Source organism: Struthio camelus, chromosome 13, assembly GCF_040807025.1.
Source record: "Struthio camelus isolate bStrCam1 chromosome 13, bStrCam1.hap1, whole genome shotgun sequence".
NCBI classification, from domain to species: domain Eukaryota; kingdom Metazoa; phylum Chordata; class Aves; order Struthioniformes; family Struthionidae; genus Struthio; species Struthio camelus.
The window spans coordinates 8900417-8927724 of record NC_090954.1 but is presented as its reverse complement, the minus strand read 5'-3'; the positions used below and the strand labels follow the sequence as shown (position 1 = coordinate 8927724).

Here is a 27308-nt window from a genome sequence, read left to right as displayed (position 1 = left end):
AATAATTTTTAATACTGTTCTGGGACATGCGCTCCTGAAAAAAAAATGGATTACTGATACACATCCATGATTTTTAAATTAGAAACAGAAAAAAACTATATACTTTGCTTCATCAGAAAAGTTATGGACATGCCATATCTGAAATTTGTATCACACATCACTGGCCACCAGTGCGCCAATGAACATGGTGGGGGAAAAAAAAAAAATAGGTATTTCCACTACCATCACTGAAAATCAGATCTAATGTTAGACCACAAGTTAACGATTTCTAAACATATAAGTTTATGAATTCCTCCACAGTCCTAAAACTCACTTTCTTTAAGAAGTGTTCAAATGTCATGCATTTCGCGTTGGAGAATAAAACTATCAGAATGAGTAGGTCAAATATTTTTGAACCTGGTTGAAAGGTCAATTAAAACAAAACCCTAGCATCCTTGCTGCTATCCAAAAAATCGGTAGAGAAATAAACTGATATAGACCTGCAAGAAATAAAGAAATTTGTAGAATGTGCTCAAAATTCTATTAGAAAAATTTTCAATTCTGATATTTAAACTCTAAAATGCCCATCCAAACCACTGTCAAAAAGCAAGAGTGAGATTATAGAGGCAAGTATTACGCTTTATTTCAGGTAAAGCCCGATACCCCAAAACAAGTATTTACCCACTACTCCTGCAGCGAACATGAATGAAAAGAAGATTCTGGTATTTCACAGCATTCGAATACAGCTCTGACTGGACTCTCTCATTTTAAATTCAAGGCCACCACCACAGAGCACAACCAACAAGTTTCTTTTCTTCCAAACCCTGAAGAATATCTATAAAAGCCTGAAGAATATCTAAAAAAGCACTGGTTCTCTGATGGCGGCGTTGGCTTACCCCTGATTACGTTGAATTAAATGGGCTCATAAGGTAAAGACACAGAACCTGACTGTACGGCACAAAGCAGATTACCAGCACAATAAATTTAAGCTAATACTCAAAACGGGGCAACTGGGACACGTAGCCCTGGACATAGTTCCATCATGCTATTCAAGCGTCCTTGGGTAGGGGAAATGGAAAAAAAAAAGGTAACAGCTATTAAAATATCACAACTCGGTTTGTGTGAGAGCTTTAAGAAACACCACTACTATTACTGCTTTACTGTGAGGCTATCATGTAGACTATCACACTAAGATGGTGTCACTTCACTAAGATGGTGTCACTTCACAGACGGAACCTCAAAAAATTATCTTTAACATGCTGCAGAAACCACTTGACTATTCATGAGAGGTGACAAACCAAATCTGGTCTCACTCTGAAGCTTCAAAGCTAACTTTGAAGTTTTTTCTGTCAAAGAAAAGAACACAGAGAAAACTTTTTCCTGAACAAAACTGCTTTAAATCCAAAACAGAGCTATAAGTTTGTCTATAAGGTACCAATATTTTTTCTTACTTCCAGTTATGCTACACGGGTTACAACTTAAGTGGAACACTTAAATTTATCATACTTTTTTGAATGTAACTCTTCCCTCTCCTCAAGTAACATCTACATAGGGTCAGAGATAAGAAATCAAGAGCAGAAAAGCAAATTACGGAGCACAGCTCACTGCTGCAGAATGGGTGTTAGCTGGAATCATACATGCTTTTCAGAAAAACAGCTGTCCTACTGCTGGTAGCACTGAGCTTTATTTTATATTAACGTGTGACTTAGAGGGAATAGACAAGAAGTCGTAACAACAACCCATTCTTTCTTCAATATATCGTCCAATTTATACTACGGAGGAATTGGCAGAGTTTCTTTCACACATTTAAACTATTACTGTATTCCTATTAAAAATAAAGACTCAAAGGCAGAGTTTGCTACTGAGAGGAGGAAACGAATTCCGCTTTGCCAGCAAAGAGCAAATTACATTCTCAGCTATGGAATTACTTGAAACATGGTAACTTCAGCAAATTCCAAAATACGTATTACTGATGGACCTTCTGACTAGAGGAAAGCAGAGAAGGGGATGTCATACACTAAAAGTTGCTGCAGAGGGTATATTTTGTAAGGCGACAGGTAACATTTCATTTATTGAGTCTTTTGGGAGGGAGGAAAGAAAAACATTTGCAGGTGGTGTAAAAACTTCACAAACCTTCTGCTCGCAGTCCTGGTTCACATGCACTCTTCCTGGATTCACTGCACGTCATTTGCTCTCAGCAGATGCTTGGTCTCTGCCTCTACTATCCGCTGAACAACTTATGTAAAGCAGCAGGCTGAATCCTGCCCATGTTTTAATGAACAGCTGGAAATGCAATTCCTGCATGTGACTCACAAGAGTTGGATTTACATTGGCATGTACTAGCGTGCCGCAAGATTCAAAAACACGGTTCCCTAAGTACAATAATAGGTTCAAAGCAACTTATTTTTGTCTGTGGAAGAAATGATCACAAGACAGCTTGGAACGCTACGCGAGCACTTTGTTCCTTTTTTTAAGCATCCTCTTACTTCGCTCCCAAACAATAAGGAAACAGCAATACAAGCAACGTCAACATCAAACATGCTCAAATCTCTGCAGTGCAACACCTCCTCATTTCTCATTTTTACAGCAACCAGTACAGTTAAGATGCTGGTTTTTCTAGTAATTTTTGTGAAAGAGAACTGTACTATGCATCTCCCCAGTGAGAGAATCAAATGACTGCATTTAAAAGAAGTCGGCACTCTTTCCTCTATGTAGATTCCAAATGGTATAAAGGATAGGACATCAACATTATCTATTATATCCATCTAGAAACATACAAAAATAACCAAGACGTTCTTTGGAACGTTTTCAGAAAGTTGCCCCAATCTCACTGAACATTTGTGCACTAACAGGAATCACAACATACAGATTTGTGTGTAACATTACTTTAAATTACTGGGAATGTATTATTTTATTATAAATAAATATAGTAACATATGAAATAATTTATCACAAACGTCTCCACAGTCCAAAGGCAGCATTTATCCTTTTCTCATACCTACAGTATCTGACTGCTGAGCTGGGATTCTTGTTAACGGGATTTCTAATACTGTAAAGCAGAAAGAACACCACTCTATATATCCTCAACTTTTGCATATCTAGAGACTGCAAATGACTGCTCCACTCATCTGAAAGCCCAATTATCAACGGTATATTGAAAAAAAAACCCTAGCACCAAAGCCAAAAAATCTGTGTTCCCACAAAACAGTAAATTAAGCCAAGCAAGAAAGACAGACCTGCTTTAAGATGCATTTTGAGATTCCCCTCATCAAAAGTTCTTATCCTGATGCATAACGTTCAAGTGCTAAAGTATATAGACACTGAATAGAGAAATTCTAGACGTGTCAGAATCCTCCCTCAAAATATCTTAAGTATCTTGAACGCAGTATCAGATTTCAGGCTGCTGCACCGTCACTCTTTCGCATAAACGCAGAGACTACCCGTTATTAAAAAATGTTGTTGTCTGCTCTTCTAGGAGCTTATCAAATTTAGTTAAAATATTTTGAAAGAAATATATGGAACTATGTAAAAATACTTCACCCTTTCCCAGTTGGCTGATGTGTATAGCAGCTGATGGTTTTAAGGCATGGGATATACATCCAGCCTCAAAGAATGAAATAGTTATTAATTAATAAAATTAATAGAATAGAAATACTTTACAGGCAAACATATAATTAAATAGAAACTGATTCAAAAGTGTATTTAAAGGGCTTACAGAATTTCTTCATATCTCTTCAAAAGCAAAAGTTAAACATATACTCATCTGAATCACTGCTTCTGTTCCCAGCAAAATAGTTGAGCAGCACTTAAAACTTACTTTTACCTTTCTCTCTTAGAGTCCCCAGTAAAAAGTATTTTAAAAAGACTAAGAAGCATAACCAAGCAGCTCAAATGTGGGAAATGCTGTTTTGTTTGCATATACACTTCATTTGTCCCTCATGGCAAACGCGTTCACTGATTATATCCGGTACTTTAGGCAAGTTAAAGATAGCTCCATTGCCCATCCTTGAAATTACAAGCATTAAAAAATGAACTCCACATTCCTCTACCTAGACTTTCCAACAAAGAATTCACATTTTGTTTGTTGCAGGCATACATAGTCCTATTTGGAAAAACATTGTCCCAAATCTACCAAAGCCCTAGCGGACAAGACAAAGAAAAAATATATTATAGAAAAGATAGCTGCTCTGCCAGTATGTAGCAGGTCATCCAATTAATTCCCTGTGAGACGACTGTATTTCATTACTCCGAAACACGTCCAGTTTGAATCACCATCTTTAATAGCAATGGTAATTTTGCAACTACCTATCTCGTTACTCAAAAGAAAAGTAACTCTCTAATTGGTGTTACCTCTTTCCTCACTAAAACAGACAACACCCATAGAAATGCAGTTTTTCCACTCATAGAGTTAGATTCTTTTTCCCATTTCTACTTATCGCTAATGTTGTATCTTTTCTCATCTCATTTTTTTTTCAGAATTCTCCCCCTTTTCATTAGACCTCTCATTTCCTCTTCGCCTCAAGGTTTAAGAAAAGCACGTCAGGCCTCTCCTGCTCCTCCTTTCATGCCATCTCTAGCCTGATGCACATGATGGTAGACAGCACGCAAAATGTAGCTAATGAAGAACTCAAAGAGCTAGCAATTCAACATCAAGGAAAAAAAAATCATGAACAAAGTGAGCAAAAAAACAAAAGTCAGACACGTAGTCTCAGCAGTTTGGGAGGGGGACAAGGAACAGGAAGTAACAAACACTGACAGCATACAGCTCCATATTAAAGCCTTCTTGGAAGCTGATCCAGAATGGTCGAAGATCATCAAAACAGGAATTCAAGAAAAGAAAAAGAAAAAAAAAAGTACTTGGTGGACAGTGATAATGATCAAGGCAGAAGATTAAACACAATTATTTAATATAACAAAGGCAAAAATATACAAAGGAAGAAAACCTTAAAAAAGGTTTTAATCAGATTAGCAAGACTTCTTCCATGGAATTCAGCATGAGTTTGTTGGCTTTAACACTTCTGAAGATCAAATCATTAATTCAGACGTTACAATTTTTAGCATTATTTTTATGTTCCATTGTGTTTTGAAAAATCTCTAACTGCCCCATCATTTGCAGAACATACATTCCTAGGAAATATCTTGTCTAAGGAATATGGAAAGCTTTTAATTTTCCATGCAGTCTCTAGGGATGGCATGGCATGGCATGGCATGGCAAGTGGCCTATGAGAAATGTTTCAAAACTGGACCAAAACAAAACCCCACAGGCCTCATAATCCAATGAAGTTAGCATCAATTTCAAAGCTGGATCAAGACCAGAAAATCTTGGGGTATTTGTATGGCTCTGTAGTGGTATGGGAAGGAATTTCCTGGCCTCAAAGGGTGGTTAAGTTATTACCCTCTAGCTTATTACTCAATGGCTCAATTCTAGGACAGATAGCATAAATGAACGTGCTACTCTTGCTCAACTGAATTTATACCATACCTCAAAAACCTGTGAAGTACAAACAACTAGTTATTTGACCTCTGCATTATCAAGGACTACTCTTCACTAAAGATGCAGATACTATCACAAAGTAGGAGCAGCACAGGCAACCAACAGCATTTGTTTCCTTACCTTATTTTCTTCCAGCACTATACTTAACATAAGTCAAGTTAAAGTTTTGAATGTCGTTCCAAAGGCAAATTTGTCAACATTTGGAAAAAGTCCCAAAACTCTGAGTAACACCATAACCTAAACACTTCAAACACTTAAAATGAAGAGTATAAGTAAATCCAAGGGAATTAATTTAATGTAACCAGCGACTGACCTTTTCCAATTGATATTTTCTATAATCGCAAACAAATACTAACCAGCTACATTTCAGTACATTTAGATTGCGCTATAATTTCCCAGATTACTGCAGATGATTGCAAAAAACGATAATTAAAACATCTTAAATATTGTATTCCTGAGATTTTTGCAGTATTCATAGTAATATGAAAACTTATAGCAAACAGTAAAACCAACAGAAGAAGCTTAGTCCTCACTTTACTTTTTTTTTTTTTAAATTGTACACGTCTAACAAATGGCTTAAAATATTTATAACATAGTGCACACTACTTCCTGAGACACTATAAACAGGTCTTGAACTTTCACAGTCGATAACAGAAAATTCAGGTGCCAAAGTCAAGAAATAATTAGTGAAAAGTCTCACCAGCCTTAACCTATATTACAGCCTACAACTGCCTCAGGGCAACCAGCGCCCCAGTCTGCGTATGTCTTCCAAAGAAAGGGCAAGTTCTCATTTCACGTACAGCAGCCTAAACGCTGCCAAATGCAGACTTCTGTAAATTAAGGAATTTTAAAAACTGCCTCCATTTTCTTATGGCACACAGTTTCACAGGAGCAGGTAATCACTAAATAAATTGGCAAACATTTTTATTTCCAGGCTTTAACGTATCGTCCAAACATCCTGGAAGCAGCCGTGTTCTTCCTCTTGCGATACAAACAATCTCGAGGCAGCAGGGCTCCGCGTTGCTCGGGGGTTGTGCGCTTTGCACACGCCAGGAACCACAACCCTGAACTACACACACACACACACACACACACAAGCTGCCTGCGACTTTAAGAATCCAGCCATATTAAAAATCCCCATTGTTGTTTAGTATCAGTACTGTGCAGAGAGCCAAGGGGGCGGGCAGGCCGCAGCGCGCCCGCAGGCAGCCCAGCACCGGCGGGGACCCTCGGAGCGGAGCAACGCCCCCCCCCGAGGGCGAAACCGGCCGATTTCCCTCTGCCCCCTCCCCGCGCCCGCAGAAGTCTTGTCAAATGGCAGCAGCTTGGCAACACAGCAGAGATAACGCGCTCAGTCACCGCTGCCCGAGCGCGGCCCCGGCCCCAGCGAGCCCCCGCGGCAGCCGAGTTACCTGGCCCCGGACACCCGCAGGGCGGCGGCGGCTCCCGCGGGCCCCGGCGGCGGCAGCGCAGCCCCCGCGCCGGGCTCGGCAGCGCCGTGCGGGATAGTCCACCGGGGCAGCGCCTGCAGGGGGACCGACAAACCCCTTCCTCTTATTTCCCCCCCCCTCTCCTTTTGTGGCCATCTGCAACGCAAGGGGACCGTGGTTTTAAACCCGCAGATCTGAATGCGCGTTTCAGAGGGCGGCAGCAGGTTTCCTTCTCTTCACCCCTTTCTCCAGCTACAGTGGGCGCCCCTCCGCCCTGCGGTACTTGGGAGTTCCGAGCGAGAGGCGCCCGCCGCGGTTCCGCACCTCCCGGCAGTGCGGGGCCGTTCAGAAAAGGTCTCTCTTCCCCCCTCCAAGTCTTTATATTTTTTAAAAATATATAACTGGGTATCATGTATGTTCACGTCCCATACCTATTTTTTTCTTGCCGCTCAAGTTTTTCCTTTGTAAGTCCTGTCCAGTTAAGCTTTTCTTACAAAGCAGCGTTCAGTCCAAGCCACAAAACTTCTCATTTTAAATGAAAAGTTAAAAGTTTATTAGATAACAGGCAAGGAATGTTAAATCATAACCTTATATATGGTCATGATTACCTCTTTGTATGGTTAGAATCAAATCTATGGCCTGAGCTCAGTACTTATTAATGGGAGATTTCTGTTATTTCCTGTTCCCAAGGAATTTCATTTTCTTACTAGACTGTTAGCTATTTTTAAATGACGGCTCCAGTAAAATCTAAACATTGGAAAAGTAGAGATGAATCAACAAACATTTCAATAACCAAGACAGAAACCTGGAAGGGGGGGGGGGGCAAGCATACCAAAAGACTAAAAAAATCATTATATATATATATGAAGAGTACAAAAAGTAGGCCAAATTGATAGTAGCTATGTTTGGCAAGAATGCATGCCCTTATTTGTTATTACCAATTATAATACCTGTAGCCTAACCCAATTCAAAATAGTGGATTATAACAGGAATGACAGCTGCCGCTTCCAAACCATATGCCAACAGACGGTTTCCCATCACAGCTCGGTCAGCATGAGCTCTAGCTTTTTGCTATTAGACCCAGTTCAGCAACATTTTTGAGAGAGATTTCAACTGGTTATCCTCTTAATTAATATTCGCTCAGTCTGTTAATCCCATTAGCCTTTCCTGATTACCGTGTGGGCAGTAAAACTCAAAAAGATATTGAGTAAGAATCATTCAATACAGTAATTCATCATCATTCATTCAGTTGCTGAAGACAATTAACCCGAGCCATGTTAGTGCCTTGAAGCAGCGGCGGTGAAAGTTTTTGCGCGTTTTATATTGTTGGTTATAATAAAGTTGTGAGCGAGTAATCCTGCCATAAAACTGTTCTCGGAGAAGGCACCCAAACTGGCTCAGCAGCTGAGCTTGCTCACACAAGCCTGAGGTAAGAATACCATAGTTCCCCAGGAGAAAACTCGCTCCCCACACACGAGGCGTCAGAGATCACGAGGACAACGGCAGCACCAGGGAGCAGGCGTACAGGTTTCTCAGAGGCCTTAGGCTTCAGCCCTCAGCACGTAGACCACGTGTCTCTTAGCATAAAACAAGAGTAGGAAAGAAAAGCTGATTTTAGCCACCAACTGGAAGCTCTCCTCATCCCTATGAAAACATAAAGATGGTTTTATAAAAAAAAAAAAAAAACTGAAGATCTTGTTTTAACATTTTTTTAAAAGCTCAGTTTTTATCCTGCGCATACATCAAGTACCACTTACCTACCAAGAATTGTAGTCTTTGCTATTTAGCCCTCAGCAAAAAGTGGGCCCCATTTTCCCCAGCCTCTCACTAAATTACCTGAGTCATATGGGAAACCAAACAGCACGTTCTGTTCGATTACTATGAACACACTGCATACTCCATACAACTAGAAAAGCAACAACTAGTTCAGTTTCTTCTTCTCTGGCGTTCAGAAAATTGCCAAAACCATTCATCCCCATCACTGATCCGAGCACGCTTTATAAGATTCACTGTGGGAATCCCCAGGCACTTTCTTCACATCTGAAATAGTTTTGCAGGTCAATATTAAGGAAACGATGACCGCTTTAAAAATTCAGTTAGGTATATTAGCTCACTCAGAGAAATTCTGAACGGTGAACCATTAGAAAAATAAATGAATAAAACACAAAATTCTTCCAGTTCTCATCACGCTACCTTTCTCATCTCTGAAATTTAGAGCCGTGGTTCCACGCTCCCTCCCAGTGGTGCATACACAGTCTGACCTTCTGCTACTTCGCAGACCTTCCTTTTCATCCATAAGTATTTTCAAACTCTTTTTTCACCACGTGGCATTCATGCAGATATCGAGCTATTCACACCACAAATTTACAAGAGTGCTTTGCCATCCTAGAGGCAGATGCGCTGGTCTGCGTCTTTAATCCATTTCACTTTGCAGTACTTCCAGGCAATAACCCTATATCCTTAACTGAACTGAAGCATAGGGTATTTCAGTAATAAAACAGTCTGCTGCTATATTTAAAGACATTTCAGTGTCAGTTAACAAGGAAATATTTAGGCAACCTACTACTATTACAGTAATGTTCAAATTGCCATCTGGAAGACCCAGATTCAAAAAAAATCAGTCTCTGGATCCCAGGCTCGGCTCATGAAGGCCAAATACATTGTAAAGAAGATGCAATTAGTCTCCAGGGAAAGGCTTCTGCAGATTGTCACTGGCTATGCAGAATGCAGCACAGTCACTCGTGTGGATAAAAATAACATTTTGAAATGGCAGCTGCTTAGCAAAGGAAGAGGATTCAAGCAGGGATAAAAATACAAATCAGAATGAGAAAAAATGGTAAAACGCCTATAGAAAGTGTTAAAAGATAGTATCGAATATACTAAATCAATGATACTTAGGATTCACCTTTAAACCTCTACCAGGAAACACAACCTTTATTTCATACAGCAAAACAATCTAGGAACATAATTATTACTCTCCTAAACAAACCCATGACTAGCAGAGCTAACTACCTCAGTCAACAAGTACATACTGCACACGGATTTTGTTAAATTGTAAAGAACTCCTATTGATTATTTTATTGCATGATCCCAACCCCACTACTCTGAACATACCATTTAAGACGGAGAGGAGAAAGTTCCAAGAGACAGCGAATTCCAAACTGTGACTGGTATCTAATATCTTTTCCTCCAAGTTATTTTGAAGGTATACTTGAACATAGTACCCCTTTCTCTGCAAGTCCACAACAATACGAAAGCAGCGGTGCTAGCGTTGTGCACTAAACATACGTTAAGCGAATATTAAGGCCGCTCAAAGACTTAAAAGATAGCAGTGAGACCTCTTAGATGACCTAAGCTATTTCCACGCCATTCTGAAATTGCTGCCTACAGTATTTTATTGGCGTCTTGCCCAGGCTGTTTCTAAAGTTTCAAGCCCAGAAGCTTTTCCCTTATAAGACTATCCAACTTTAATTTAAAAGGTTAATCGGTGCATATGATGCTATTTAAAACGCAAAATAAAAAACTTTTTAAGGGTCTGCTTACATAACTGCAGGTATCTGAAATGGAAAGCAGGATTTTAAACTGACAGTCAAAATCTGTCATATTTAAAGACCTCTGCCTCTGAGGCTTTCAAAGATTCTTTCCAAACAGTCTAAATAAAGGTGAATTAAAGATTTGAAGAGAAACAGAATCCGTGTTAAGATATAATCTTAAACCAACTGATAGAGATGGAAAAAAATACAAAAGGATCGGGGTCACGAGCCCTTCATCAGATGTGGCTTGCAGTGTGTTTTGGACCAGCAAGCTGCAATTTTTCAATTTTTTTTCCAGCTGTATCAGTTGGTTTAAGTAAAGGTATTTCCTCTTCTTACAAACCCTGCCCTACTTGCAGACCATCACTACAGCATTACTGCATCATGAGAGATGCTAGCTGGAATAAAAAGACATTCCTAAATATATTATAGCAAATAAGATACTATGTAAGTCTATGCCAGACAAGCAGCAGTCAAATTCAGTATACTGCATGCTTCACTGTAAGCTAACTTTTTTGCTGAAGATATCTTCGCAAAACGCAGAAGAGACTTCACAACAAAGTATTTCAAGTGGAATGACTACTAAAGTGTTCTCAATTTTGAGGCCTTTTTTTGTGTGCATTTTATCACTATTCAGCTTGAAACAGAATGACTTATAAAGAACCTATTAACAAGGTAGATTTCCCAGAACAAAACCTTATTGATATTACGCTGTTCCGATCATTTTGACGCAATAAATACAAAGCTTTAGACCAAGCATGGATGTGTCTGCTTAGAGGATTAACAACCAAGCTCAAGCAGGACTTAACATGCATCAGAACTATACCTATTCTTCGCTGACACACTTATTCAAGCATTCTTTGTTAAAACGTGGAAAGCACTCTTTTAAAAAGAGTTGTCAACCCCAAAGAATCTTTTCAGAGCATTTAAACCAAAAATCGTAGTGCTGTACAAAACCATCCTTCTTAGTTGCTGAATACATACATAGCAACCTGACTTGGTTAAATTCAACTTTAAAGGTAGATTTTATTTGGTCTACAGCCCTGTCACTTTGGGTTGTCATCTTGCCAAATTTCAGTAGCCAAAACCTGGGCTGGGTGTGCCTGACAGTTGAATAGACAGTCTGCGCAAGTCCCAGGGGCTGCAGTCAAGGAAAGGCACCTAGCCTGTTGCTTCAGTATGCAACGCTGGGAGTATAAATGTTGCCATTTACCAATCAGCATGTAAAACAAACAAAAGCTGTTACCACTTGTTATTAATAAGGGCCTGACTCCTACCACCTAAGGAGGGAACATATATTGTATTTTGAATTCGTTTGGCGATCGTTTTATCGTTATCAAGCTCCCCTTGTAATTTCAGTAGGAAAGTCTTTCTCTTGGTGCTTCTTGTCACCCTAAATTGCAGTACTGGCAGCGTGAAGCGCAAACTGTATCCAGACGAAAGTGGATGCAATGAACACAAAGTATTGCCAGTTTATCAAAGACTGCTTCTCTGAGCAAGAATCACTATTAAAATAAGTCCGATTTCATTAACGCCACGAGCCTTGCTATCAAAAGAAACTGACCGACTTTAAAAAAAAGACACAAATCTGTGTTGCTTTTTAGTGGTCTCAAGAATGGTAACAAAACTGAACTCTTGGATAATGACTATAAATACAAGTTTGACTACTTTTACTTACAAGTAACCCTTGAAATGAAACAAGGATTACTACTTATACCAAAAAAGAATGAGAAACTAAACTTCTGAATTTCATACCATAAAATACCATACCAGTTTCTATCCAGCTTTAGATGAAATAAAATATGTAGACTATGCTTTGAACATTCAGTAAGTTAAGATATTTTCAAAGAAAGATTACACTTGGCAAAAAAAATAAATCCCAAGTGCAAGTAGGTTCCATGCCCCTTCCTTTCTCATTGGTATATGAAGAACTCTGCAATTCAAGCTGGCAAAATTAAAGAACTAAAAAAAATGTGATGAAATGTTCAATGTTCTTCTTAAACTAAAGTAGTTGAATTTCATTCTTCCCCAAGACAGAAAGAACTATGACTTCAGTAGGAAAATAATATCAAGCAGAAAGTTCTGTCCTACTGTTCTGAAAAGGATTCTTGAAGCTGATCATTTTCGCATGTATTAAAAACAGCACAGGTGACTTCCACAAAAGATCAGTTAACATTTGTGTTTCTTATTGCTTTGGATAAAGGCAGAAGACACTTAAGTGCTCATGTGCCGCAACAGCTTCATACAGAGACAACTGAAAAAACGAGGCCTACATGAGCTGACCTACATGCACCAGGTGCACAATTTAACTTTACTTGTCCTAACCAAAACTGAAGTTTCTTATACTAAGCAACCGTCATCCCAATTATTCACTGCAGGAAATAGTCTCTTTCTAAATTTACCTTTCAGTGAATCATTTTCAGCTCTCATTATGTCAATTAGCGAGTTCTCCAGTGAATGCATGTCAAAAGTCCTTGTGCGATCCTGCAGGTAAACATAAACAAAGCCAGTTTAAGCAACATACAATGTTAAACAAAGCTATCTCAAACATTAAAAATTTCAGTTTTGTTCTGCATCATTAGAGCAGAATCAAGCAAAAGCACATACCTATACACCACTAAAGTCAGTGTGACATAAGAATAACGTAAATTAGAACATGCTTAAATATGAGTCGGATCTATATTCATCATAATCAATCACTTAAGATCCGCGATTCCATATTTAGTTTGGATTTCTTGCTAGCCTTTATTAAACACTGTTTAAAAGACTTTCAGTTCACAGTCACGAAGTAAAGATCATACGCTGCGAGTTATACTGCAAGGAATAAGATCGGTATTTCAGTCTAACTAAAGAAAATCCGAACTCTGGAAACCTGTATCATTTCCTTCACCTAAACTACTATACTATAAACTGTACTAATCTAGTTCTGCAGGGTCACTTCAGATTCTGCGTAACTATAAAGTATTTCAGGCAAATAATAGTATTCCGAATACAAACCAGATGGTTTACTGGGTGAAAAGTTAGCTCTGATTTTTAATTCAAGGAGTTCAGAAATTTGATATTCCATGCATTACTAGAAATGAAGGAAGAGGCAACAAATCAGGGGCAAGATGCCTTTGTACCTTACCATTTCATTATCTCAATCCATTTGAAGTATACTTACCAAATATTTCTCCTTCATATTAGCCAAGGCCACCACCTAACACCTACGTGGTTCAATCTTTCCCAATTAAAATATCAAAATCCACATCTTGCAAATCTGGCATTACGTTAGCGTAAGCCACAAGAAAATATCCCAGTGCTGCATTACTTTAATTAGGAAATTCGGGAAAATCAAAGTAAATATAAATGTTGAAATCTTTACAGTATCATAAAAGGTCACTAACGCAAGCAAAAAATCTCTCATTCACAAAATTATTCATCTATCCATCTTCTTCATCTATTTATACATATGGATATTTATGGAAACAGCTAGATAGAATTTTACATAATTATATTACTCAGTGTTGCATTGAATTCTTCTATGTCCAAGAAGAAGGCCAAAATTAGTCTTGAAGGTTATATTTCAGTCACTTTCTAAGAGACTCATTTCTGAACCAAGATCAAGTATGGAAAGTATCTGTTCAGATAAGAAAACAGGGTATGTGCAACTCAAGACAGATGCGCTTGCTCTAATCTTCTCTACTACAACCATCATTAGTACACCAGTGAATACATACTTTTTGTCCCTAGCTCTAGCCATGAAGCTTTAAGTTCTCCAAAGCAAATAGATTCAGATTTGATCGCTTTTAAAACTATGAATATCAAGTTATACTGTCCTCTGCTTGCAATATTGAAGTGTTAAAGCAGTACCAACAGCAGTGTTGCAAGAGACATTCCTTGTTTCGGACCGTGATCAGTCATCTCACATTTTAAACACCTTATATTATTTTAAGAGCAGGAATCCACTAGCCTCTAGCGTTCTGATCCGTTTCCAAGTAAATTACATTCCTACTGATAAAAAAAAAAAAACTATTTTACAACTAAATTTACTGTTATTTTTCTTCTCTTCAGAACAGCTTATTACTGACACAGAACAGGTGAAGTTATTTCTACCCTGATGTACTGCATTTCAAATAGCATTAGAAAGATTAGAGTTTAGAACCACTTGCAATATTAGCCTAGCCCCAAATCAAATTTGCTATAAAAAGTAGAGTTGTCTCTTTTCTCCACAGTATTTATTTCCTTGCGCACGTATATCTTAAAAGAGAATAGATGAACCTAAGAGAAACTATCACAAACATTTAGATTCTTAAATTCTGGGGGGCGGGGGTTGTTTTTTTGTTTTTTAAAGTTTCATGCATCTCCCACCGGTTTCTTCCTTTTCTGGTAATATTTACTGTATTGGCCTGGTTTATACATTACTACTTCCTAACTATTTCAAGCTCTAGTTACACTAGCATATATTTGGAAGGTCTAATTTAAATAGCATAAGCAGTTAAAGGTGTAAACATTGTAGCATACGCATCATTTTACTAGGTCCTGGATCCATCAGGCTCCAGAAGGATCCAACTCAGGAATGGATACTAGAAGACAATATCTACATTTTCAGGAGTCTCTACAAAGTGACAGAAACAGCCTAAAATACAGGCGGAAGCATTTTCTGAAAACTAGACTTTCCTTAGTAGCTACTCTTTTTTCCATCCTGGCTTTCATATTGCATCAGGTACCTTTGTGTGGAATTAACCTCAGCTCAAAGCCATGAACACCTACAAAATTCCTGCCTCACAAAGTGCAAAACCTCAGGAGTTCCAAGTCTTTGTTGAATTTGTGGCACTTAAGGTTTCACTTTTCTGAGAGACACTAAAAGAAAAAAAAAAACAAAGCCAAGTAACTTCTAGTTTACTGTGCTGTGTATGTGCTATGCTGCATGAGCCCTAAGAGAGCATCTTGTCTCTAAAACATCTGTGTCATGTTGAAGTAAGCTACAATGATGAGCAAAGAGTTTCGCTGGGAAAGGTTGTTTTCAGCACTGAGAACAGAGTTTAAACGTTAGAAGATGGAATTGAGCTGGTTATCTGATAAGGACACCACAAAGCTAATGGAAGCTTTCTGTGGCGAGGAGTTCCTAGTTTTGCCCTCCTGAGTGAATCAGTTGGCTGTCACTTTTTTGGTGTAAGGTCCACAAGTTTCTAACCCTACTGTTAACACTTCACAACACAACCCTGCACACAACAAAAGACTGAGTGGTCATATGAATACCCGCAGCTATTAGCAATGAATTAGAAAGAAGAACTTGCTATAAAACACGCCTAAAATATGGCCTACGTCCATATTCCTTGCTCCTCAGTGGTTCCAATAACTTGGGCAGTACTGATATGAAACACTGAATCTAAAGACTCCTCTTGTCCAGTCTTATCAGACAGAGTTTAGATGCTGTAAGCTAGAGCACCCTTAAAATGCTGATACGCTAATACCTGTTTCTTGCTTAGGTTTCCAACAGAAAGGTCTCTGTGCTTACAGAACGTCTAAACATCCTCGTTAGCTCAAGGGGCTGAGTTGCTCCAGCCTCAACACTCTTGGGAAGATCAGTCTTGTTCCTGAGCTGTTTGAAATAAACTATTCCTCCATGTCTCTGCTCATTATAGTCATTCATTAGAAGACAGCAAACCACGTTAAGCTCCTAGCGCTATGCCTTTACCAAAAACAGCCGCTTCTGAGGAAAAGTAGAGCAGAGGCTAGAGTAATTCTCACCAGGAGTTGACAATTATTATAAGCTGCTCACTCACTATTTTTAAAATCATTAGATAAGTATTTCATGACAAATTCCACTGAATGCCACATCCCCTTGCCATGGAATATGAACTACTGATCTTCTTCACCGTAACACTTGCGCTTTGTAATTTGCAAGAGTAGATTAAGAGAGATGTACTGATGCTATTGTTACATTGAATTTGGACATACTCCTGAAATGAATTTAGCAACACATCTTTGGGAATGCGGAATAAATTCAAGAACTTGGTTTATATATATTCATCTATCCCATGAAAAGACGTCAGAGTCCTAAATAAAATTAGCCAAAATGCCTTATTCAGCTGGTTCAGAGGTTTGGCCAGTACTTACTGTAAAACAGCTCTATTAATTTAGCTGACTACCTATCAGGATACTGAAAGGGTCCACGCTACAAGAGGAAGTCACAACTGGTAGTTTTTTTAGAATTCAAATATCTTTTATTTTGAGACTGCCTTGAAAATAGTGGCACTAATTTTGCTTCTCCAAGAACTTCCAAGGTGGTCAGCACATTTTACCAAGATGACATACCATATATATATTAGAAAGATATTTCAGATGTAGTCTATCTGATATATCTGAAAATAAAGACTGATGACAGATTAGTGGATACCGGTCATTAACTGGTAATTGAAAATGAGAAAGAGCTACTCTTCTCTGATGCATGTCAGTTATAAGTTATAAAGCACATGAACTAAGCCGTACTCAGTAGAGAAAAAGTGATGTTTACTTTTGGAGATTTCATATAGAATTAATAACAATGTAGTAGTGTTTTTAATGGATTAGTTCATGAAGTTAACAGTGCTCTCCAGGAAGCTGGATTGCTTACTGTATGCTTATTTGTTTTAATGAATAAAAGATACAAAATCATAGAATGGTTGGGGTTGGCAGGGACCTCTGGAGATTATCTGGTCCAACCCTCCTGCTCAAACACTGTCAGCCATCGCAGGTTGCCCAGGACTGCGTCCAGTCAAGTTTTGAATAGTTCCAAGGATGGAGACCCCATAACCTCTCTGGGCAACCTGTTCCAGTGTTCAACTTCCCTTACAGTGAAGAAGTGTTGTCTTGCGTTCAACTGGAATTTCCTGTGTTCCAGGAGGAGTAATGCCTACCCAGAAATAAAGCAGAGTATGTACAAAGAGTATGTACAGTAACAAATTAAGTTAACCACAGCCTGATATTGTTTACACAGGTTGATCACAAGAACTTTGCTTTACAGGAGTTTGTTTTAGTGTATCTAAAATTTTGCTTTATCAGAGGGCTCAAAGGGCACGCACATTTACCCTTGAGAAAGGAGAACAGAGGCAGAAGGACATTGGATTGAAAACAAGACCATAAAAAAAACCACAGAAATCAACCTGCAGTCTTAATACATACCTCTGTTTAAAAGTCAGTAACATTTTAAGAAGTACTCATTAAACATCATTTTGAAAAGCAGCACTGTTTGCATAAAATATGCAGGAGGTAACAGCTAGCAAAACTGGTTAAGAGAGAGCTATCAGGAGTGTCAATATTCTGCAACAGCAAATACCACAGTTTTGAGCAAAACCCTGGCCAGTTCTGTCTGCAGAGAAATAAAATTATTCTGATTATTGTACTATCTAGAGATCACCTGAAAGTATCTCGAGTGTTCATAATAATGCAATCTAATTGTCAAAGCATTAAGAGTAGAACGCAGGACTTCATGTTACAGCTTTGTCACGAGATTCATACGCTGTAAGCAAACCACTTCACCTCTGCAACTACAGTGCTTTCCCCACTAGCATCCAGACAGATCGTTTTACATTTAGAGCTCCTGTAAAACTGAAGCCACTTGCAAATAGCAAATAGCTAGACTTTAATTCCCATTCTATTTTTATTCTTGCAAGTCCAAAGACATTTCATTCCAAAGGGCATTCATTTGGCACTAAGCATATACAGTATATACTAGGATATCCTCATATTGCAATAGAAATCAAATAGGAACTTTTCGCGCACAGAAAGATCATGCTCAGCATTCAAAAATCCCATATCTAAATTCTCTTGCATATCAGAAAAATGTAGGTCTAGCTTCACTATGACAGTGGAGACCTATTATATTTCATCTGCACGCACAGCAGAATTATCACTTGAACAAATAAGATTCCAGAACCTGAGAGCTTCTATTCAGCGCTTCCCAAGACGAGTCTGCCAATGCTAAAAATCCAAACTGCACAAAAGTAAAACCTGTCGGGGTGCGAGTCCTTGCTTGTAGCTAAGGCTGTGCCTAATCTTATAATACATGATTTACCCAAAGACTGAGGCATCAATAATAATGCAAAGTAAGCCAGTGAGTTAAGCAATTTATTGCAGGTGATTAAGCAGTATTTATGGAGTAGGTGTAGTTATATACATGATACTTAGAAACACAGGTTATTTTATGTATTTAAATCTTTGTCAAACCAGAACATTTGTGAAAATTAGAAAATTCACAACTACATTCGCCCCTCTCATTATAGCAGCAGAAGCCTGAAACCTTCTGAAACCCTGTACCTATTTCCCATAATTAAAAAGCCTGGCATTACAGGCAAAGCACAGTGTGTAGGGAGAGGTAATATTGTAGATATTAAATACAAGTTCCACACTTTTCTCTTAATTGTGAAGCAAATTTGGGCTTGATTCTACTTCTGCGTAAGCTTCTCCTCCTTCCCACGACCCTGCAAATGCTGTATTCCAGCTCCCAGTCCAGTATCCAGTGAATTAAAGGCTTTGAATAAACAGGTTTTTCCTGAAAGGATGTTGCCGTATGCTGCCCTGATCATCTTTTATAGCTTCACCAGGGAACAATAAGAAAGAGCTGGAAAAGTTAAGTGACGCATAACATAGGAGCTTTTTTAGGAGGGGGCACTTCTGGTTTTGACAAACTTTAACTTATTTTTAAGCGTTAGAAATTATAGACCTTTATAAAAATTTCCAGTAACATGTCTGATCCTATTTTAGCCACGTATTAAAATTTTTTTATATGTCTACTATAAACTATTTTCCACAATATCTTGTGTTCTCAATCTTTGTGCTGGGCTGCTAAGTATGCAATTCATTTTCAAAACAAAATGCTTAATAAGAGTACTCCTTTTAATCTTTGGAAAATACAAACATAATTCAAATAGCTTCTAACAAAAGCTCTCTTTAAAAAGAAACCCTGAGGTCAAAAACGCACAGGAGGGCCAAAGCTGAAGTATTAACGTCAGTACTAAGTTTATAAAACAAGAACAGTGTTAACTTCCACAGTACTTAACTAGTGCAATGTCATACCACATTAGAGTGCTTCTAATTCCACAGACCAATGGCTATGGGGAACAGCATACAAAACACTAACTACTAGACAGCTGATGTAGTTATAGAAAAATGGGTGACTAGACACTTAAAAATCCAACTTCAAGTACTTATTCTATTTTTAAACGATAGCCTGAAATTTCACAGAATAATTGCTGCTACTAGAATGAAGAAAACAGTTTCTGCAAGACTTTCCGCAAAATAAGTAGCCTCATTTTATGCAACTAGACATCACAATTTCTGAAAAGGTTCCTTAAGAACAAATACTTAAAAGAAGCATAGTAAAGAAATTGACTTGCAAAATTTCTTCAAGAGGAAAGACTGGCAAATGCATTCACGAGCTTAATTACAAATTCCTGAGAATTAGCTGTTTTAATTCACTCCTTAGATCAAACTATTTTTACATGCAAACAATCACTTATAGTTTAGAATTAAAACACATTCTGTAATCACATATGTGTTTTCTCAGACATTCCATATCTGCCTAGGGGAAGAGAAAGTCCCTTTGGCACAGACTCTCAATGGATTTGGAAGGGGTTATATACCTGGAAATTAGCCACTGCAGAAAAAAGGAAAAAACATTTTGACCAAGTCGATATAATGACTTATCGTCATGTACAAAATTCTTTGAAATGGGCAGTTATTTTCAAGTCTGTTTCTAGAAATAAATGCAAATTATTTTGAAGGATCTTTACAAAAAGTGGAATGTTATTGCTTGACTTGCTAGAGGCTTCAAAGACCAATTTAAAAAGCATCATCATGCATTTGAAGATGAGATCTGGAAAGCTGGAAATGGCTATCAAAGCAAGATTTATGCATTGCATAACAGGCAGGATGTTCCCCTCTCATGAGGAAGTGCAAGTACACGGCAAAAGCAAAGCTCAAACAATCTTGAGGGCAACACTACAGTAAAATGCAATTACTGAGCACTTAGTTTGTTAGTGCTGGAAGGGGGGGCAAGGAGGAATTATTTTAAAAAATCAGTAATTTTGTCAGATGCAATGGTCACAGTCATGTCTTTTCACTTACTAATGGTCAGAGAAAGCTACTGTATCCAAAAGCACTCAAATTTTTTTTATTTGGGAACCATTTTTTTGTTTGGAGACCATTTCCTTTTCAAATGAACGCACAAAGAACAATGGCTTTTCTCTTTTCAAAAGGTCTTTGAAGGGAGAAGGCTGCCCACTGGTTAAAGCACAATATCAAGACTTAATTTCATAACAGGTCTGGTAATAGCCTTCTCTGACCTTGCTTCAGTTTCCATCTCTGCAACAAGAGGTTCCTATAGACGTCTACTTGTGAGGTGTAATGAGACAGATTTCCAAAAGAAAAATACTTAGGAAAAACAGCGCAATGATTTGTCTGCAACTCTCAATACGAAGCAAGCAACCACAATAATCACAAGATTATCAAGCAGATCAACACAGTATTTTCCTTTTACTTGGTGCGTTTTGGAATGCCCATTTCCTCGCGAGTGACTAAGAGCTGTAGGCAGAAATATCTGAAGTGAGCAGTAGCTTGCATTAGTGGTTTATAGGGACGTTATGCAATGTTGTCCTCTCCAAAGAGGAAACGAGCACTTATGCTTGGTTACCCTAAGACTTCCATGAAAACATATGCTTCTGTCTTTCACTAAGCTTTGGAGTAAAGACAACCTTTGCTAACAACAACAACAAAAAGAAGAGTGAGCCCCAAATATCTGCAATTGCTCATTTACATCTTGCCTTCTAAAGAAACTAATTTTCACTATATTATAGCAACACTTGTTAATCATTTAAGCAACAAAACATAAATATTAAATGAGGGGGATAGTTGTCTCAAATTACTCCATTATTTTGCTGTAGCAGAGACAGCTTTCAGTTATTTCCTAAATAGGAATCTAAGAAGATTCCATTAACAAAATTGCCTTGTCCAATACATAATTGCATCACCAAGGATGCTCCATATATGCGTGTGTGTGTGTGTGTGCATATACACACATGCATGCACACATATATACAATAAGCAAAACTCCTTTCTGCTCCAAGTCAGTCATACAATCAAGAAAAAAAAAAAAAAGAATTCTAAAGGTCAAATTTTACACCACTTGTTTTCAGCAATTCAAAAATGCAGTATGCTTTTGAAACTCAAATCACTAGGTGACGAAAGGAGATAAAGATTTTGCACAAAAAAGTTATAAAAAGCAGTTGTGCAAGATGGCTTCAAAATTAATCAGCATCTTTTTAGGTCTGCGGTGCTGAAGTCCTGTTTTTCTGCCCTGCCCTTTTCTTCACAGAAGTGATAGTAACAGACTGGAAAGCACTGCACTTTAACGCTTTCCCTTTCTTGGCATGTAGAAGCGTCAGACTTGGTCTTGACATGCATCGCCTCATCTTAGTGTTGACATAAACAGATACCCACATGCTACATAAAAATTATTTTTGACCATGATCAAAACACATGTGTCTTATATTTTACATTCGGAACATAATCCAAAAGTCACGGTTCATTTTGTCAGTTTCCTTGATATCAAACCAAGCACATTTCTATCAGTGCAGGTACATTTGGGCCTCAAACACTGCAGCAAGGACACACTTGATCTCATTCTGTCAGTCTGTACATCAGCTATGTGTCAGGGTACAGAATGAATTACATTGTGAGCCAAGTCTTGCTGCAGTGAGCCTGAAAAAAGACCGACTCCAGCTGTGTCCTTTTCTCTAATGGTTTCAGTGCATAAATCTGGTGTGCTAGACACAGGTTCTTTATATTAATTCCAAATTCTAACATTAAAAACAGTTAGTACTACGCATTCTAAAGCCACGTAGACTCTAACCTGATGTTTAACCAGCTAATAGGTCCGCAGTAGAAAAAAAGGTCTTTAATGGAAAGTTATTGCCAGCAGCTGCTCTGTTGTCAGAAGGCTGCATAGGCCCTGCAAACCAAACAGAAACTGAACCGTTTACGAAGGAGAACTGAACTGTTCCTCCGTCTCAATCCAGAAGGTCATTATTAAATGTATTTATATTTCTTTAGGGTGGTTTTTGATATGAGACATATTGCACGGTTCCTATCTACTGATCTTTCAAATTATTTAAAAGTAGGTCATCCTGCTTCTTACACCATGGCTACAAATATTGTAATCATTTTGAAATTTTTACTTTTGCCCTCATTTGAAGATCCTGATAAACAACCCACCGGACATTAAAGAATTGTTACGTTTCTGAATCCACCCTAAAGGAGTTCACAAAAAGCACACGCACGTAAAAGCTAGGTTTAAGCTTTCGGTCAGATGAAGAGCATTTCTATTTCAATGTTCACTGCAAATTAGGTTCCACGTTATACAGTTCTTTTCAAATTCATATACAGTCAGCCTAGAAGGAGAGATTGAAATGTCAGACAGCCTGCCTCCTGTCAGGATAAGGCCATACTGAAACAGAGGAGACCACCAACTGACATTTGTCCAGATCTATTTTTGGCAATGATTTAATGGTCTGAAACCAAAATTTGCTACCATTGCTGAGGAAAGCAAAATAAGGTAATTATTACCATAGGGGAAAAAAAAAGTTTTCAAAAAAGTCTACAAAAAACATATGATTTATACGATTGTGAGTCTACATATGATACTGGAAAATAAAATACAATGACTGAATAGTTCTTCTTAGATGTGGTGCATTTTTAAACACTTTAAAAGGCCTCAGATCTTTCACGCTTCATCGGGCAACACTTCTTTCCTTACTTCTTTTTGTAGATCTACTTGCTATTTCTAAGTATATATGTTTATCAGCTATTTTTTCATGTGTGTAAGTATTAAGATCAAGGAAACTGGCTAATTATAGATGTCTGGTAGGCTATAGATATGACCAGCACTATTAAAAAAAGGCATGATTCACAGCTCAGATCGTGAAGAGTGTAGTTCACACTGTGACATTTCAAATTAGACATGTATTTTTTTTTAGCTGCAAACATACAGATCATACGATTAGACTGTATTATTCAAACCCCTACATCCCACCCTTTCTAGGGCATTTTACCGCAGTTATCTGTTATTTTTCTTACAGAAATAACAGAGTATACTTACCTGAAAAGGAAAAATGTTGTCAGCTCTATTCAAACTGTCTTCCATCCATGATTTTGGAGCAAAGGCTGAGCTGGGTCGAGCATATTTCTGCAACTGGATATGATTGCTTGCAAAATTCTTCTTTAAAGGTGAGATGGAGTTCAGGGGTGTTATCCCTCCATTCAGTCCCCTGCGGTGGTCTCGACCTTGGGACCCTCCCCACCCACCATATCCGCCACCACCAGGGCTCCATGAAGATGGTGTAGGCGATGGACTTTGGTAGCTGCTCCATGGAGAAGGTGGCTTGTTAAGATTGTTAGCCAAATGAGGCAATTGATTAAAAGCAGCATTTCTATGTGTAAATGGTGGCGGGTGAGGACTTGCAGGAGACCTCCTCTGTTGCTGATGCTGATTGTGATGATGCTGAAAATGGGGGTGATGAGGGTGGTGTTGAGAGAGGGGTCCAATTTGGGGGGAAAAACTACCACCAAAGCCAGGGCTGACGTGATGTGGAAAATTCTGAAATAGCAGAGCACCATTATTAGCTGAGGCAGTAGGGACCCCTCCCTGGTGAAAAAAGCTTGCATCCTCATTGATTATTGTAGAAGAAGAAGGAGCTATAGCTGCAGACCAGTTACTAAAACCAGTCAGAGAAGAGGCAGTGGATGTCAAGGGCTGCGATGAAGTACCTAGCCCTGAAGCCTCTTGATAATCAAATCCTGTTAACACTGGCGATTCTATTCTTATTTTTTCTTTTCCATTGCCGTTCTCTGAAGAGTTATCGCCCTGATTTTCTTCAGTTTTAGCTTTCTCAGGTTCGGAGAGCATGCCTGCTTCCTGACTCTGACTAGGGGAAAGCTGCTGTTTTTCTAGGGACTCTTGCTTTTCCTGTTGCTGAGTTTTAGATTTTTCTGACCCTAGAATCTCATCCTGAATATTATGGGCAGCTGGAGCAGGAAAGAGCCAAGCTGACCCAGCACTACTGCCATTGGCAGCTGTGTTATTATTTATAAAAGCAGCAGGGCTGGGGGTTGCATTTTGATGATGGTGTGGAGGCTGCAGATGTGGATGAAACCTGACTGGAAAAGCTGACTTATTTCCAGTGTTGTTTTGCACTAACACTCCAAACCCGTAATCCCCCATTTATTATATTTAGGGTTTGAATCCTCTCTGTAAGAACAAGTGGATGTTCAGTATTTACCTCTTCCTCTTCTGAGGAGAGATCAGTGAATATACTGATTTTAGCTAGAAATTCCAGTTTCTCCCTCCACACTTCGATTTTGGATATAGATTTTGTTTTTGTAAAAGATAAGTCTCTTCAACTATTTAAATGTGTCAATTTGTCTGTTTCCTTCCTTCGGCCAGGAGGAAGGGAAAAATCAATCTTTGGTTCACAAAATAAGAGGTTTCCTTTCTCAAAAGGAAATGCACAGCAATGAGAGAAAAAGCTTCTGGGGAAAAGGATGAAGAGATTTTAACTATCCTGTTTTTTTCCTCCTCAGCAGCCTTGACTCGCCCATAAATGAGTTAAGAGGAAAAAAAATATACAATGATGTCTGGCCCCCCTACTCCTTGGCAGCAAAAAAAATAGATTTAAATCTGGAATAATTTAATACATCTCTATAATCTAATATATATTTGTGTCCTGTTCAAAAAGAGTCTTTGCTGTGGGTAAGGGAAAAATTTTACCTCAGAATTTCAGCATTCAGTGGGGTGAAAGGGGGGGAAGTGAGGTGCGGAGGAGGCTTTTTCCCGTGCTGCTGGGTTTACCTATTATATGTAGTAATAATATACAGTGTGTGTGTGTGTGTGTGTGTGTGTGTGTGTGTGTTTAAAGGGGTAAGATCTTATCTCAGGAAATTAGTATTCTGTGTGTGTTGGGTAGGGAGCAAGCTGTGCAGGAGAAGGGTGGATTCTCGATGCTGCTCCTTTCGGGCTGGGTTTCTGAGCTCGCCAGACTCGCTTCTTATTTACGATCCCGTAGGTGCGTGTCCCTCATAGGAGTCCTGGCTGTCCGAAGAGGAAGATTTTCATCTCAGAGATGAGCGATTCAGTGCTCGGGGAAGAGGGAAGGGAGGGGGGCAGCCAGCCGTGCGGGAGGAAGGGGAAGGAGATGTTCTTGCTCTGGCTGCTGCTGGGAGGGTGGTTTCTGGTGCCGGGCTCGCCTCCTTCCACCGCGATACGCGGGTCCCTTCGGACGAGCGGGCTGGATCCGTGTGCCTGTTTCTCCTGCTCAGGGAGGCGGCGGCCGGCAGGGCCGGGCCGGGCCGGCTCGGAGGGCGCAGGCAGGTTCGGTTCGGCTCGGCTCGGCTCGCCAGGCCCCGGGTCCCGCTGCGGTCCCCCCGCGGTGTCCCCCCTCCCTCGCAAGAGTCCTGGCGTCGGGGAAGGCGGGAGGGATTTTTACCTCAGGAGAGGAGCAGCCTCCGGCAGGGAGGGGAAGGTGCAGGCGGCGGGGGGCCGGGCTCCTCTCTCCCCCATGGAAGGTGTTTAACCGGTTCTCCCAAATCGCCCGGAGGTTACGGGACAGGGTCTCGGCCGCGGGGCGCAGCGGAGGGGGGAGCCCGGCGGACTAACCGGGCCGCGGGGTCCGGCGGCAGCGGCGGCGGCGGCTCCGCGGCGGAGTCCTTCCCCTGCTGCGCGTCTTCTCGGCTCCAGGCGGGCGGCCGTGCCCCTCATGTAAACCAGCCGGTAGCGGGAGGGCGGCGGCGGGGACGCTGCTGCCGGGCGGTGGAAGCAGGGGGGAGGCTCCGCGGGCGAGGGGGGAGGGCGGCCGCGGTACCGGCTCCGGGGAGGCGCTGCGCTAGCCGGCGAGCCTGGCCGCCACGGGTCCTCCGCGCAGAGTCGCTGCTGCTGCTGGCTCGTTTTGCCTTTTTCCTTTTTTCCTTCTTTTTTTTTTTTTTCTCCTCTTCCCCCTCTCCTCCTTCCCTACCCTTCCCCTCCCCTCCCCCCCCCCGAGCGGCCGCCGCTTCCTGCCTCGGTGCCGCAGCCGGTGCCTCCCTCCTTCTTCTCCTCCTCCTCCTCCTCCTCCCCCCCCACCCGGCCGCTGCCGAGCCCCGTCTCCTCCGGACCGAGCTGCCGCACGAAATGACAACCAGCTGGAGGAGGCAGCGCGGCACTTCCGGTTCGGCGGCGGGCGCGCCCCCCGCCCCGCCCCCGCCCCTCTCCTCAGGCCCGGCCACGCCCCCACCACGCCCCCCGGCTTCGCCCGCCGCAGCCCGGCCTCCCCCTCTCCCCCTCCCGCCGGCCATTTTTGGTAGGGGCACGGAAGACCTGAGCTAAGCGGCGGCCACTTTTAGTTTGGGCACGTTGCCGCAGCTGGGTAGCCATCTTACGTAAGGGCAAAAGGTCACCCCGATGCCAGCGGGGCGACCATCTTGGACTGAGGAGCGCAGGCACCTCCGTGGGCAGCCATCTTTGTGAAGGGCACGCCGTTGGGGCGGGCTGGCGGTGGGGCCGGGCCCTGAGGGGCCAGGCCGGTGAGGGGGCGCGGGCTAGCCTGCCCCTGGAAATCAGCCAAACATTAACTAGTGGGATAAAACACTGGAAAAGGAAATAGCGGCCCCTCGCTTACTGGTGTATATCCAGACTATGATAATTCTCTTCCCCCCCACCAAAGCCAGGGGCCATTGCAAATCTTGCCCTGCTACCGTGTCTCTGTCCCCTAGCTAAAGCTCGGATGCTACCCTAAACCCTGCCTCTTCTTAAGGCCCCGAGGCCCTGTCGCGCGCGCGGACCCCCTCCTTAACACCGCCCTGTCCTGCAACCTGAACGTCAAC

At 40.5% G+C, this 27308-nt stretch overlaps 1 protein-coding gene across 3 annotated transcripts in view; it reads right to left on the bottom strand.

Moving 5' to 3' along the window:
- CPEB4 (cytoplasmic polyadenylation element binding protein 4) overlaps nt 1-26478 on the bottom strand; it is a 47095-nt gene extending 20617 nt beyond the window's left edge. Inside the window, exons 1-3 of one of the 3 annotated variants that reach the window (XM_068959274.1) lie at nt 26107-26234; nt 23554-25542; nt 12839-12920 (exon numbers count right to left, since the gene is read on the bottom strand). In XM_068959274.1, coding sequence (XP_068815375.1) covers nt 12839-12920; nt 23554-24675 — 1204 coding nt within the window. In that variant the 5' untranslated portion in view covers nt 24676-25542; nt 26107-26234. Of the gene's footprint in view, nt 1-12838; nt 12921-23553 lie in introns of all 3 variants that reach the window. The other 2 variants (XM_068959273.1, XM_009666882.2) reach the window with 2 other exon arrangements.
- Between the last annotated feature and the right edge of the window lie 830 nt (nt 26479-27308).